The sequence below is a fragment of the Garra rufa genome, chromosome 14 (assembly GCF_049309525.1).
Source record: "Garra rufa chromosome 14, GarRuf1.0, whole genome shotgun sequence".
Lineage (NCBI taxonomy): Eukaryota > Metazoa > Chordata > Actinopteri > Cypriniformes > Cyprinidae > Garra > Garra rufa.
Genome location: NC_133374.1, coordinates 5,423,114 through 5,437,856, shown reverse-complemented (window position 1 = coordinate 5,437,856; position 14,743 = coordinate 5,423,114). Strand labels below are relative to the sequence as shown.

Below are 14,743 nucleotides of genomic sequence, written 5' to 3'. Positions count from 1 at the left end.
CTAACTCCACATTTTCACTTCACTAAAGATCTGCCCTCACGAAAATGAACCATGGTTGAACAATGTTAACCACAAATTAACCATTGTTTTTCTAAACTAACCTTAGTTTAACCTTGGTATTTGTAAAATTGTGGTAATCAATATGCCAAAAAACATTAAATAAAACCATGGTTCATTTTCGTAAGGGTGCCTCCAAGGATTTGCATGTTTCTATTGCTTTAATATTTGGAGACATATTTCTTGAAAAAATCATTAGAATTCAAATTCAACATGAAACAGCATTTGCAATGCACTATAGATATTTTTTAAATAAAATTGTGCAACTTCATTATTAGAGATATAATTAGAAATATACACTACCTAAATAATTAAATACACTACTAGTCAAAAGTTTGGACACACTTCCTCATCAAAGAGAATGGGGAAGTGTGTCCAAACTTTTGACTGGTAGTGTATTTAATTATATAATAGTACACATGTAAATGATATTAAAGTATATTTTAGTTCACATTAATTGCTTATTATTCAGAAGTCCATATTTACCATATTTCAATGTACATATAAAATATACTCAAGTGTCACTAAAGTGTAAACAATAATAAAAATTGCATTTAATGTGATTTTAAACTGTGATATATTTGAAATCAATTACAAATAATATGCATTAGATGGTCGAAAACATTACATTTAATTCACACTTAAGTATATTGTTAACCGACATTAAAGTATATTTTAGTTCACACTAATTGCTTGTCAGCACATTGAACAATGCACTTTAATCGTACTTTAAAGACACTAGAAGCAATTATGAAAGTACATATAAAGACGTATAAAAGTCCCACTTAAGTGGTTTAAAACAAAATCACTCAAACGTTTAACTAATTGCATTTAATGTAATTTTAAACTGATATATTTGAAATTAATTACAAATAATATGCATTAGGTTGTCAAAAACATTACATTTAATTCACACTTAAGTGTATTGTTAACTGACATTAAAGTACATTTTTGTTCACATTAATTGCTTGTCAGTACATTAAGCAGCCCACTTTAATCATATTTTAAAGACACTAGAAGAAATTATGAAAGTACATATAAAGAAGTACTAAAGCCCTACTTAAGTGGTTCAGAAACATCACTCAAAAGTTCAACTAATTGAATTTAATGTAATTTTAAATGGTTATATATTTGAAATTAATTACAAATAACATGCATTAGGTTTTTAAAAACATTACATTTAATTCACACTTAAGTATATTGTAAACTGACATTAAAGTATATTTTAGTTCACATTAATTGCTTGTCAGCACATTAAGCAGTAAACTTTAATCATATTTTAAAGACACTACAAGCAATTATCAGTGTCCGATCAGTGTCCGATCAGTGTATCACTTTAATCATATTTTAAAAACACTAGAAGGAATCATAAAAGTACATATAAAGATGTACTAAAGTGGTTTAAAAATTTTAACTAAACTAACTGCATTTAATATAACTTTAAAATGATACATTTGAAATTAATTACACAAAATAAGCGGTGAAAACATAACTTTTAATTTGCACTTATGTTTTTACATAAAAGTCTTTATAAAAGTATACTTAAGTGCACTTCTTTTCAAAAGGGTACGTTATGTAATGTATTTCTGATTTAAACTATGGTTGTTGTTTTTGTGTGTGGGCCTACATGGTTTTAACTGAGTGTATATAATGTGTTTCCATAACCAAATAATATGCGTTTGTCTGTTGGTGTGATTAATGTATGTATTTATGTGATTGAGTTAATGCGTGTTTGTCAAAAGACTTAATTATTGTGTGTGTGATAGAATCAACTGCGTATGTTTGCATGATTAATGTTTTTTTTTTTTTTTTTTTTTTGAGTGACAGAAGTACTTCTGCGCGCGCACGCGCTCACTGTTCTATCACGTGACTCGTGTCATATGATCATCGTTGTATAAAGTAGCACACGGCTGGTCACCAGAGAGTTTTACTACTGCAGGTGCGCGGAAGGACGAGAAGGACACGCGTTTGTTTCCTTGCGTCCGATCAGTGTTTAACTCCCCGCGCTGTCCCGTTACATATAATCGGACAGTCACGATGCGCGCTCTCGCTGTGATTGTTTTGTTAGCGTTTATCGGCGGGTCTGCGGCCGACACTCCAGCCAACTGCACCTATGAGGACCTGCTGGGCACCTGGATCTTCAGCGTAAATAATGTGGGTCAAGATCGAACCATCAACTGCTCCAGCACAGGTCAGACAAGATCAGATCAGACCATCACAGCTATCTGAATCAGTGTCTTCCACACGGAAGTTTAGTTTACTTTCGGTTTCACGCTGGGGTCTTCACCTGAACATCTGTGCCTATTTTTAATATGATCGACCTACCAATAGGCATGACACTAAAATGAAGCGTTAATGGCATAAAGATGTACTTTGTATTCTCTTAATAACATTTGACACTGTGGTGTACCATGGTGCAATGATTAACATAGCCATTATGCTTTGTTTGATAGTTATCATGCTACTAAATGATTCATATACCATGGTATTTCCAAGTTACTCCAAGAATACCGTGGCAAAAAACATGGTCGTAGTAGTCATACTTGTTAGTGTTACTTTTACTCAGAGGCATGGTAAATATCAAAGTATAATGTAAATGCTAGTATCATGGTAGTACCACAGTACCAGTGTTTTAAAAAGAAAACAAAAAGTCAACAAGTATAAAGTAGTTACTTTGGAGCAACTTGGAAATACCATAGTATATTAACGTAGTAATCCCTCAGTAGCATGGTAAATATCAAAGTATAATGTAAATGCTAGTATCATGGTAGTACCACAGTACCAGTGTTTTAAAAAGAAAACAAAAAGTCAACAAGTATAAAGTAGTTACTTTGGAGCAACTTGGAAATACCATAGTATATTAACGTAGTAATCCCTCAGTAGCATGGTAAATATCAAAGTATAATGTAAATGCTAGTATCATGGTAGTACCACAGTACCAGTGTTTTAAAAAGAAAACAAAAAGTCAACAAGTATAAAGTAGTTACTTTGGAGCAACTTGGAAATACCATAGTATATTAACGTAGTAATTCCTCAGTAGCATGGTAAATATCAAACTATAATGTAAATGATAGTATCATGGTAGTACCACAGTACCAGGGTTTTTAAGAGTATACAAGAAGCCAACAAGTATAAAGTAGTTACTTTGGAGTCACTTGGAAATACCATGGTATATTAACATGGTAATCACTCAGTAGCCTGGTAAATATCCAAGTATAATGTTAATACTAGTACCATGGTGGTACCACAGTATAAATGTTTTTAAGAGTATACAAAAGCCAAAAGTATAATGTAGCTTATTTGAAAATACCATGGTATATTAATCACTCCGTAGCATGGTAAATAATATACCATGGTATTTCCAAGTTACTCCAAAGTAACTACTTTATACTCGTTGACTTTTTGTATACTCTTAAAAACACTGGTACTGAGGTGCTACCATGGTACACTAGTAACGTTGACAGTATACTTTGATATTTACCATGCTACTGAATGACTACCGTGCTCAAATACCATGGTTTTTTTCCAAGTTACTCCAAGAATGCCATCTTAAAAACGTAGTATATTATATTATATTGTTAGTGTCAGTACATTAAAGCATGTTTACCTCAATTAACAATATTATATTACTACTTTAATGCTGTCTGAGAGTACAAAAGTATCAATTTCAGTGTCATTTTTGGTTTATATTTCATTATGTTTCCTTTTCCTTTTTAATATTGGCTGTGTTTTAAAACCTTGTTAAATGCCATTATAAGCAGCATTTGTAGGCACCAGAGGTGCATCTAAACATTCAAAAGCACATAATAATGCTGTATATACAGGCAGCTCAGGTTTTGAGTTGCAGTTGTTGTGTTTGCATATTATCAAAGCTACTTCCTTAAGGTTCTAAATTAAACTTTGTGGACTTGTCAACAGGAAAGTCAGTGAAGACTGTGACCGTGGACCTGCAGAAGTTGTATGTTGCTGTGGATGATCTTGGTCACACTGGGTTCTTCACTCTGATTTATAACCAAGGCTTTGAAGTGGTGATCAATGACTACAAATGGTTTGGGTTTTTCAAGGTAAGCATGATGAGACACTTTCAGTCTCGGGTAACGACACATGACTGATCAGATGACTGAGGTTTCACAATGAGGGAAATTCTGACCTCAGCTCTTTTGTGTTTTGCTGCTCTGTCTAGCTCAATTGTGGAATGTGTTTTTTTTATTTATTTATTTTTTTTTATTACTAGGATAAGGTCCCAATGTAATTTTTTTTTATTGCAATTACAACATTGTTTGGAATGAGTTTTTAATTTTTAGTTTGAGTAATTTGTATGCTTTTTTTTTTAATACTTTATTTTTAATTGCAATTTTTTTTCAGGTATTTTTAATGTAATTTGTTTTTTTTTAAAATTTAGTAGTTTTATATGCTTGTCTTTTTATATGTATATATTATTCTTTTACACTTTATTTGTAATTTAATTTGTTACCAAAACATGTTTTGATAGTTGGATTTTTTTTTTTTTTTTTTTGCTTTTTCATTTTTAGCTTTTTTTTTATATATGCTTGTCATTTGCATATTTATCTACATGTTTATATATTTGTATAAAATTTTAGATTTTATTAAAAAAAAAAAAAAATTACTTTATTTTTTTTAAACCGGTTACCAAAAAATTTTTTTTTGATAGTTTGATTAAAAAAAATAACTTTTTATTAATTTATATGCTTGTCGTTTTGCTTTTAATGCTTTATTTTTAATAATTTAATTTCAGTTACCATATTTTTTGTTAGTTTTAGTTAGAAGTAGCAACACTGCTGAGTTCCAGTAATTAAAAGTGAACAGAATAAAGACTTTTGCCTTCATATACAAATTCACAAACAATTTTATGACTAGGTTAATCTTTAAAATGTGATTTTGCACATTCCTAGCATCAGTAGGATCACATGATGTTGCTTTAGAATCACATAGAATGATTAGGTCATTCAAAATTTAATTGCATTGTATTTTTTTTTTCTCTACGTGTGTAGTATTCTCAGCAGGGTTCAGAAGTGACCAGTTACTGTGATCAGACGCTGCCCGGTTGGGTTCATGATGTTTTAGGAAACAACTGGGGCTGTTTCACTGGGAAGAAAGTGCAGCCCATCCCACCACGAATTGACCACAGTCACATGCTTGGATTCGAACACAAACTGTAAGCGTGTCAGCAGTCTTTGTTTGTCTCTCGTGACTCAATTGTCCTTTATCTTGCTCTCTATGTCCTGATAAGATCTCATGTGATTTCATCAACCTTGAATGATTGATGCATTTATTGATTCATCTTACATGATCTCCAGGCTCATGAAGCTCCCGTACAAAAACGACATGAACTTTGTGGATCAAATAAACTCTGTTCAGAAGTCCTGGAAAGCCACAACATACAGTCTCTATCAGACCCTCACCATACAGGAGATGCTGAGGAGATCAGGAGGGCATGCCTCTCGTATACCACGGTACGCTCACTTTAACTAGTGCTGAATATTAGGAGCAACAGTTTTTCATTTAGAAGGTAAATGGTTGATTGTGATTTCATGTCTCTTTGTCTTTCTTGTAGACGTGTCAGGCCTGTGACAGTTTCTGCAGACAGTAAGATGGCGGCCAGTCTTCCAGAACACTGGGACTGGAGAAACGTGAATGGAGTCAGTTATGTCAGCCCTGTCCGCAACCAAGGTGTGTGTGAAAGAGTAAAAGAAAATACTGCAACCAAATGGTTGCATCAGTCTGTCTTGTATTGCACAGAGTTGAGCATGTGATTTATATCAGAAATCACTTGCAGTCCTTTACCACCTCCAGTTGAGTCCTGGGAATCACTTCAATAAGCTACTATTGATCGATTAAATGCGTTCACTCTCCAGTCCTGGAAGTGTGTGTTATTGAGTGGTGTAGCTGTTCTTACTATAGAACAGCCTGGTAAAAGATGCTAGAAATGCTACCGGGAGATCAGTCTAGTGTGTGATAGACTATTGTTGTTGTTTTTTTTACTGAAATTAAATGATTGTAGAATTTTTATTTATTTATTTATTTGTATATGTATAATAAAAATTGTAAAGGAACCTCTGCCAATTCCTTAAGACCGGCTTTTTTTTTTTTTTTTTTTTGCTATTGCTACTATAGAATTTCATGAATTTTCAATGGGCTTTTAAAAAATTTAGTGTTTTTTTTTTTTTTTTTTTTTTTTTTTGAGGGCTTATAAAATATTTTGTAGTGTGTTTTTATATGTAGTTTTATTTATTTATTTTTTTAGACTGTAAAAAATGATTTGTTGACTCAACTTGACTTGGTCAAGTCATCTTTTTGCAATGACTCAGTTATATTTAGCAAACACTAGGTGTCAAGTTCACTCAACTTAAGCGTAGTTGTTGAAATAACTAACAGTAAGTTGAGCCAACTTACTATATCAATTAAAGAACACTTGAAATTTTTTGAGTCAACTTATTTTATGTTTTCTCAACCATTAACCAAGTCTAACTGACATAACATTATTTTTCCAAAATATTCTAACTTAACTACTTGAGTTTACTGGACTTCATTGCTTTGACAAGTAGTTTTAGATATCTCTGGAATCAGATTTTTTTAATGAAATTAACACAACAGCAAAATTGAAACTCTCAGCATTTATTTTTTTTTATTTTGTAGTGTGTTTTTATATGTAGTTTTATTTATTTTTTTTAGTTCTACTACTAGTAACTTGTGCTTTTTTTTTTTTTAGTTAGTAACTTTCATTTTTATTTATTTGAGGGTTTTTTGTAGTTTATATTTAGTTCTACTACTAGTTGTAGTAACTTGTGTTTTTTTATGGGGGTTATATTTTTCTTTAGTTTATTATTTTATTTTAATTATGTTTTTAGTTTTATTACTAGTTGTAGTAACTTGTGCTTTTTATTCTCATTTATTTGAGTTTTTTTTTTTTTTTAGCTTTTTTATATTTGTTTTTTTAGGCTTCAGGTTTTTTTAGTTATATTTTTAGTTCTACTGGTTGTAGTAACTTGTGCTTATTAGTTTTTTTTTTAATTCTTAGTTTTTTTTTGTTTTATATTTTCAGTTCTAACTTGTGTGCTTTTCATTTTTAAGTTTGTATTTTACTTGTCTTTTTATATTTTAGGTTTTTAGTTTTATATTTGTACTGCTAGTTGTAGTACCTTTTTTTTTTGTTCGTTTTTTTATATATATATTTTTGTTTAATTTTTTTTAATTTATTACTTTTTTTTTATTTTTTTTTATTTGAGGGTTTAAATTTATTTTTTTTTCAGTTTTAATTTTTATATAATTTTAGTTCTACTGCTAGTTGTAGCAACTTGTGTGCTTTTTATTTCATTTTTTTTTTAATGTTTATGCCACTTGTCCTTTTTTTTAATTTTTATTTTAGATGTGTCTTGTTGGGTAATTACTAGTATTTTGACTCGTATTTTTAGGAAATGGATATTTTAAAGTGGTTTGAGATCTGTGGTCCCATGACTAAGATAATCAGCCCTTGTCACTGGTTTGTCTGTTTAAAGTCCTCTTATTTCTCTTTGTCTTAAGCTGTCTAATCCTCTTCGATGTTATAGCTGTTCTCAGTATCTCAGTATGACTTGAATTTGTTTCCTTCCATTTGTACTGAAGTCCTATTACTGAGCTTTACAATCTCATCTTTTAGATAAGTCAGTCTTTTACCATTGATTATAAAAACAAACTAGTATTTCTTCTCTCTAAAGTAAGTGAGGAGATGATCACCTCTTCAAGCGATGGTCGATGTGTCTGGAGTGGCTTGTTCCTTTCAGAGCCAATCGTGTCTCACTTTAGTTAAGAGCTCCTTCAGATGCTCTGTATACATTAGAGGAGGAAGGAGAGTGGATTAAAGCACAATTGTGTAGGGCAAAAGTAATGAGGTTGTAAATTGTCATGTTTCATCTCTAAATGATTTACTTTCCTTTCTTTCTCAAGCTCAATGCGGCAGCTGTTACTCCTTCGCCACTATGGGAATGCTTGAAGCGCGAGTCCGAATCCGGACGAACAACACGCAGCAGCCCGTGTTCAGTCCGCAGCAAGTGGTGTCCTGCTCCCAGTATTCTCAAGGTAAAAGCCCATGTTGATGCCCTGAGGCAGTATTTAATGTGACCTGTATCTGTGGTGAACTTCAGAGGGCCTGTCTGCGTATTTGCAGTTATAAAACCGTGACTGTTTGCCTTTCCAGTACCCTCAGGAATTATGGTTACACAATCCGATTGAGATCAGAATGGATTCCTTGCGTAAATGTTTGACTTTGGGTTCCTTTTTTTCCTTTCCTGTAGGTTTTATAAGGTCAGAAAGATTGATTTCTTTAGGGATGTAAAATTATATTATTCTTATACACTTATACTTGATCGAAAATTAATAAGCTTTGGCCATTGATGTATGGTTTGTTAGGATCGATAATTCTAAAATCGATAATTTAAAACAAAGAAATTTAGCGACAATGTATTTTTATTATGGAAATATTAATGAATTGGTAGTAATTTTACACAAGTACATCAACTGAAACTAAAAGATAATGTTGAAACTAAAAGATAGTTGTCTTGGGAATTGGCTGAAATAACATACAAATAAAATTAAATAAAATTTAAAAAATGTAAAACATTAAACATTTTATTTCAGTTAAGTTTTACACTACCAGTCAATTTTATTTATTTTTATTTTTTTTAATAACAGAAGGGTTTTTAATGTTGTGTTTGTTTGTTTTGTTTTGTTTTTTATCCAAGTACAGCAAAAATGGTAACATTAAGTATTTTGAATATTTATGACTGTTTCCTATTTGAATATATTTTAAAATGTAATTTATTCCTGTGATTTCAAAGCTGAATTTTTAGCATCATTAGAATTTTTAGTCACATGATCCTCCAGAAGGCATTCTAATATTCTGATTTGCTGCTCAAAAATATTTGTTGAAAACAAATGGAACAAGTTTTTTTTTTCCCCAGGTTTCTTTGATAAAAAGAAAATTTATTAAAACAGCATTTACCTAAAATAGAAATGTCTTTCATCACTTTTGAGCAATTTAAAGCATCATTGCTAAATAAAATATTAATTAAAATTTTAATTTCCTTCCCCCTGTATAAAAAAAAAATACTGTTACAAAAGCTTTTTATTTCATCTATTGTGATCTATCTATTCAAAGAATCCTAAAAAAAGTGTACTTATTTGTTTTAAATATTAATAAAAATGTTTCTTGAACAGCAAACTAGCATATTAGAATGATTTCTGAAGGATCATGTGACACTGAAGACTAGAGTGATGATGCTAAAAATTTATATTTTGAAAATACAATTCATGTGATCAAAGCTATTCAAATAGAAAGCAGATATTTTAAATCGTAAAAATATTTCACAATATTACTGCTTTTGCTGTATTTTGGATCAAATAAATCCAGGCTTGGTAAGCAGAAGAGACTTCTTTAAAAATCATTTAAAACTTTTGACTGGTAGAGTAAGTTATGGTTTTACTTTAAGTTACCTATGTCAACCAATCTATATTCTTCCCAAAATTTTGCAATTAATTGAATGTTCTGAAGGTAACATTTTGGATTTTAGTCTGTATTTCAATTGATTTTTGTTGTCTTTTGTACAGGTTGTGATGGAGGTTTCCCATACCTGATCGGTAAATACATCCAGGACTTCGGTATTGTGGAGGAGGACTGTTTCCCCTACACGGGGGATGATTCTCCCTGCAAAGTACCTGAGAAATGCACAAGGTACTATGCCTCAGAATATCACTACGTGGGTGGGTTTTATGGCGGTTGCAGTGAGGCGGCCATGATGCTGGAGCTGGTGAGGAACGGCCCCATGGGCGTGGCCCTGGAGGTGTACCCCGATTTCATGAACTACAAAGAGGGCATCTACCATCACACCGGCCTCCGTGACTCTGTCAATCCGTTTGAGCTGACCAATCACGCCGTGTTGTTGGTGGGATATGGGAAGTGCCATAAGACCGGCGAGAAGTACTGGATCGTGAAGAACAGCTGGGGAACCGGATGGGGCGAGAATGGGTTTTTCAAAATCCGTCGTGGAACGGATGAATGTGCCATTGAGAGCATTGCTGTAGCGGCTACACCAATCGCCCAACTTTAAAAAGCGTAGACAAATTGGTCAGTTGAAGCAAGCATGGTCGGGTAAAATAATGGCAATTCTAAAAAAGGGAAAACGGTGCGACTTTAACAAGTTTTAAACTTCTAAATTGTTTAGACCTCCACCAGACAGGTTCAAAGTGATCAAAGAGGCCATGTAGATTGAACTTCAGAAAATTTCTGTCTTAAAGGTTCCTTTTCGTAGCAAACAGTTTGAACTTGTGAAATGACAAGTCTCTATAGAACTGATTCACTCTCATTTCCCAATTCCTCACATTATGAAGCTTACGCTTCATTTTGGCTTCTCTTTTCGGTCTGGTTCCTTGCGAGTTGACATCAGCTCTGTCTCCAGAGCTTTGACTTTCTCTTGCTGGCCTCTAGAGAATGTATTCATCTTCTGTGGCTTTTACGGTTCCTTCTGTTTTTGGCAGCCCTTTAAAGAACAATGGTGAGGCCATTTAGTTTCTGTCTCTTCAAATCCCCCAGTTATCATCTTCCTCTGAGCCACCTGTCTACCTGGAAAAACGTCTGATTCGGCCTGTCGTGTTCCTGTCTTGGGTCACCAACTCGTCCAATTGTTGCTGACACCCAAAACCAACCCTGTCTAAAGTGTAGTTATGGATTTAAATTGATCTAAAAGTCTTTGTAGGTCTTGCCTCTGGATTTTGCAGTGCCGTGTTTTGTTGCAACTGACCTGCTGTCTCAATCTGTTCATTCTCTTCGACTTCCATGTTCCATTTAATTCGTTTGATTTTCATTAAGTGCTAATGAAAGTTGAGTGCCTTCAAGTTCTACGATGTGCCTCAATTGCTTAAAGTGTGTTTTTTAGAATAAAAAGGGATTTTAGTTTCTCATTGATCCATGTGAGCTCTGAATGTCACATTTGCACTCTGCTTTGTCAATTTTACACCACTCTTTTAACTGGACATAAAGTCATTTTGTATTCCGAGAATATCAAGTTGGCAATTGCTCTCAGGAAAATCAGTACTTGTGGTTTAATGAACAATCACTTTATCAATAGCAATAGACTAAAGGGATGTGTACGTATGTATATTTTGAGTCCTCTGCCAACAGTTAAGCTGCTCAGGACTGTTTGAATCCAATGGTTTAATCACAATCTTCGATTTTGGCCTTTTTTGTGCTCCTGTATGTGTCATGATCTTTAATAAAGCTGCTTTTTAAGGTACTTTTGACCTTTGGTGTACTTGACTTTTGTGTAGCCTAAACGATAAATTCAAGATTTATTTCAATTTTCTTGCAGACCTTTAAGGCCGTAGGTCAAACAGGCCCACTGAGTTTGTTCCGATCAACCTGTTTACCTTGTCTAATGGGTGCTCAAAGTTCATTGGCCTACAGCAGCCATGTTTTTAGAGATATGTAAATGTCCTTATAACCACTTTTGACCAAGACCATGCGTACCAATTTTCATGTCAATAGGACAAATGGTTGCATAGTTATTGACATTTGTTTTGTTTTTTTTCCATCTTATAGTGCCACCAAGTGTCCAAGAGCCACAACTTTTTTTCCATGTGACCTTAGATTCCGCTCTGACATATGTGTTATGCATTTTGCAAAGATATTTAATTCCTTTCAAAAGTTATAGCCATTTAAGTTAAAGCAGCTCTGCCCCTTTCGAAAGTTTTGGCATCCGTTCATGTTATGAGAATAATTGTTTCTTTTCGATATTTTTCCTGCATTGCACTGTTGCTTCTATTCTCTCTGTTTTTCTCATAGGTTGAATGACGCTGGGGTGTTGGCATGTTATTGGGCACTCTTAAGGCGGGGTCTTTTTTTTTTTTTTTTTTTTTTTTTTTTAAGGAACAGAGTTGAAAGTTTTTTCCAGAGTGAGCGAAAAACCTAGGACTAGTTTGCAAAAGTTTTTTTTTTTTAAACAAATGGTTTAGTGGTTCTAGAGGTCTATCGTATGATATGTATGTCGCGTGAAAAAATGTGCAAAATATACAATCGTTTACGCCCTTTAAAACTACAATATCACCGCCCAATTTCATGTCCTAGGACAAACGGTTGAGTAGTTGAGTAGCACCACCAAGATTCAGCTCTTACATATGTGATGTGAGTTTGGTAGATATCATTCCCTAAAAGTTATAGCCGTTTTAGTTTAAGCAGCTGATGGTGAGTTCAACTTTTTTTGGGGGATAATTATTGATATTCACTCTCCGGAGAATCTTACTCTACTGGCTTGGTTTCCGATCAGGCGAAAAGCCTAGGACTAGTTTGCAAAAGTTTTTTTTTTTTTTTAAATGCCAAATACCCCAAAATTCTGACCTTAAGAATTTATGACCAATTTCATAATTAAGATCGCTGTAGCGCTCCCGTCAGGCTGACTGGGGCGAGCCTTGGCGACATTGTAGATGTTGTGAGCACTACCATCCCTCCAAGTTTGAAGTCTCTACGACTTACGATTTGATCTGCTCTATCAGTTTTAGATTAATATTACTGATTCTTGGCCATTCTAAAAATTACAATAGGGTTTGAAGATGTTGAGTACTACAATCCCTCCAAGTTTCAAGTCTCTACGACTTACAGTTTGGTCTGCAGTGCCGGCCCGTCCAACAGGCGATACAGGCGGTCGCCTAGGGCCCCGTCTTAAGGGGAGGGCCCCGCGATCGCGAGGTTGTCAATTGTATTTTTAGGGGCGTTCCACTTAAAGCGGCGCTGCGCAGAAAGATCCGTGTTTAAAATCAAAGTACCACAAGAGCTATATAACACAGCTGGCTCTGCGTGCTTTCAAATCACTCTTGCGCTACTTTAATGTCATACACCGGTCGGTGTGTGCGTAGCGCAACTTCAAGCCGCACACACCTTTTTTTTTTTTTTTAATTTTTTTTTTAATTAGAATTCAATTAACAAACATCACAGTTCGTAAACAAAAGGTACACAGAAGTAAAAAAAATAATAAAAAATAAATAAATAAAGCCATCAAAGCAATCAGATACAAGATGCAAAAATTAAAAACAGACATACAAACTTTTATTATTTTAAAATCTAAAATTATTTTTCTATTTTCAATTGAAAAATTTGGAATATATATCAGTTGCTGACAGCTTTCTTATTTTTTTACCAATTTAAGAGACTTAAAATATAATTCAGATTCAGTTTGGAAAAATTTAAAGCATGGTCTTGATTTAGAAAATTTAGCTTTATGAATATGGAACTTACCTAATAAAATGAAAATATTAACAATATTACATAAACTTCTATCTCTACAATCAAAAAATGTAATAATCTGTTTCCCTTCTAGAATTATTGAATGTTTTGTTTTAAATGCCAGATAACTTTCCACACTTTTCCAAAATGTCATGCAAAATGAACAACTATAAAAAAAGATGAATTAACGATTCTTGTTCGGTCTTGCAGAAACTACAAAGATTATCAACCGGTTTAAATTTTGAAATAAACATGTTTGTGGAATATATATTGTGTAATATTTTCAAATGTAATTCCCTAACTTTATTTATGATACAAAATCTAAAAGGAACAAGCCACGTCTTATGCCAATTAATCTGAGAAAAATGAGAATTCCAGAAAAATTTCCCACGAGGTGTTATTTTCTTTAAACTTAAATATTTTACAAGCCGCACACACCTTCTGACCACAAAACTAGTGACGCACCAGAGCGGCATATGTGTCGAACGTATGAAAAAAAAAAACAGTCTGCGTTCAAATTTACCGCAGTAGAACGCGTGCATGGATTTTGCATGATTTTGAGTTTGTTTACAAACCTATTGTCTATTGAGAACATTTTAATGTTTTTGCTCCAAATTAATTTAATATCATCAGTCGAGTGTTTAAAATAACTTCCTTTTGTGATCTGACGTGGTTTCACATCACAGAATGAGGCAAAATCATTATTTTAAAAGGCTGCTGATCAGCATTGCATTGTATCTATAGTTAATTCATATAAAAATACCCGATATTGCTTGAAGAACAGAGATAAACCATTAGTCGCAATCGTACAGAAATGTCTCCATGTTAAAATGTCTCTATCGGAGTTTTATTTAGCTATGCGAAAGCATATACCTTTGTCCATATTAGGGATTTCCTGTACGAGTGAAACATTATATTACATACATATTGTATTAAATGTATATTAACACATTATTTTGGGTAAAAATAGGAATAATACATCTCCCTAAGTTTTTTTTTCCTCCAGTATAGAGGAGTTTTCTTTTCCTCTCAGTGAATGCATACATACACGATTTTCTTAAAAAAAAAATGATTTATATTATTTTGTAATAAATCCTCACACCTTTCAAAACATTTATAGTTAGGCCTCCTGCATGTTAACAGGTCATGCTGCAGTTTTCTGTAAAATAAATTGATAATCATTAACAATAATTATTGTTTTGTTTAATGTTTTTCATTAAGTAATAACAATAATCAGAATTAGTCATACTGATAAAAAAAAACAGCATTTTGTCCAAACTGTGCAGCTCTACAAACTGGCACAACAAACCTCTTTATAATTTTTTTGGTAAGTCTGAAAACCTTTCTTGTTACAGTTTAGATTTTGTTGTTACGGTTTAGATTTTGGAATTCACTTAATATTGCCTCTCAGAATAGTCT

General features: G+C 33.0%; 1 protein-coding gene across 1 annotated transcript; it reads left to right on the top strand.

Moving 5' to 3' along the window:
- Positions 1–1,962: 1,962 nt before the first annotated feature.
- On the top strand, positions 1,963–11,342 carry LOC141284572 (dipeptidyl peptidase 1-like). Its single transcript, XM_073817557.1, has 7 exons — positions 1,963–2,248; positions 3,976–4,121; positions 5,070–5,233; positions 5,376–5,531; positions 5,633–5,748; positions 8,002–8,133; positions 9,661–11,342. The coding sequence occupies exons 1-7, from the start codon at positions 2,095–2,097 to the stop codon at positions 10,158–10,160; spliced, it is 1,368 nt and encodes a 455-aa protein (XP_073673658.1). The 5' UTR covers positions 1,963–2,094; the 3' UTR covers positions 10,161–11,342.
- The last annotated feature ends 3,401 nt before the right edge of the window (positions 11,343–14,743 follow it).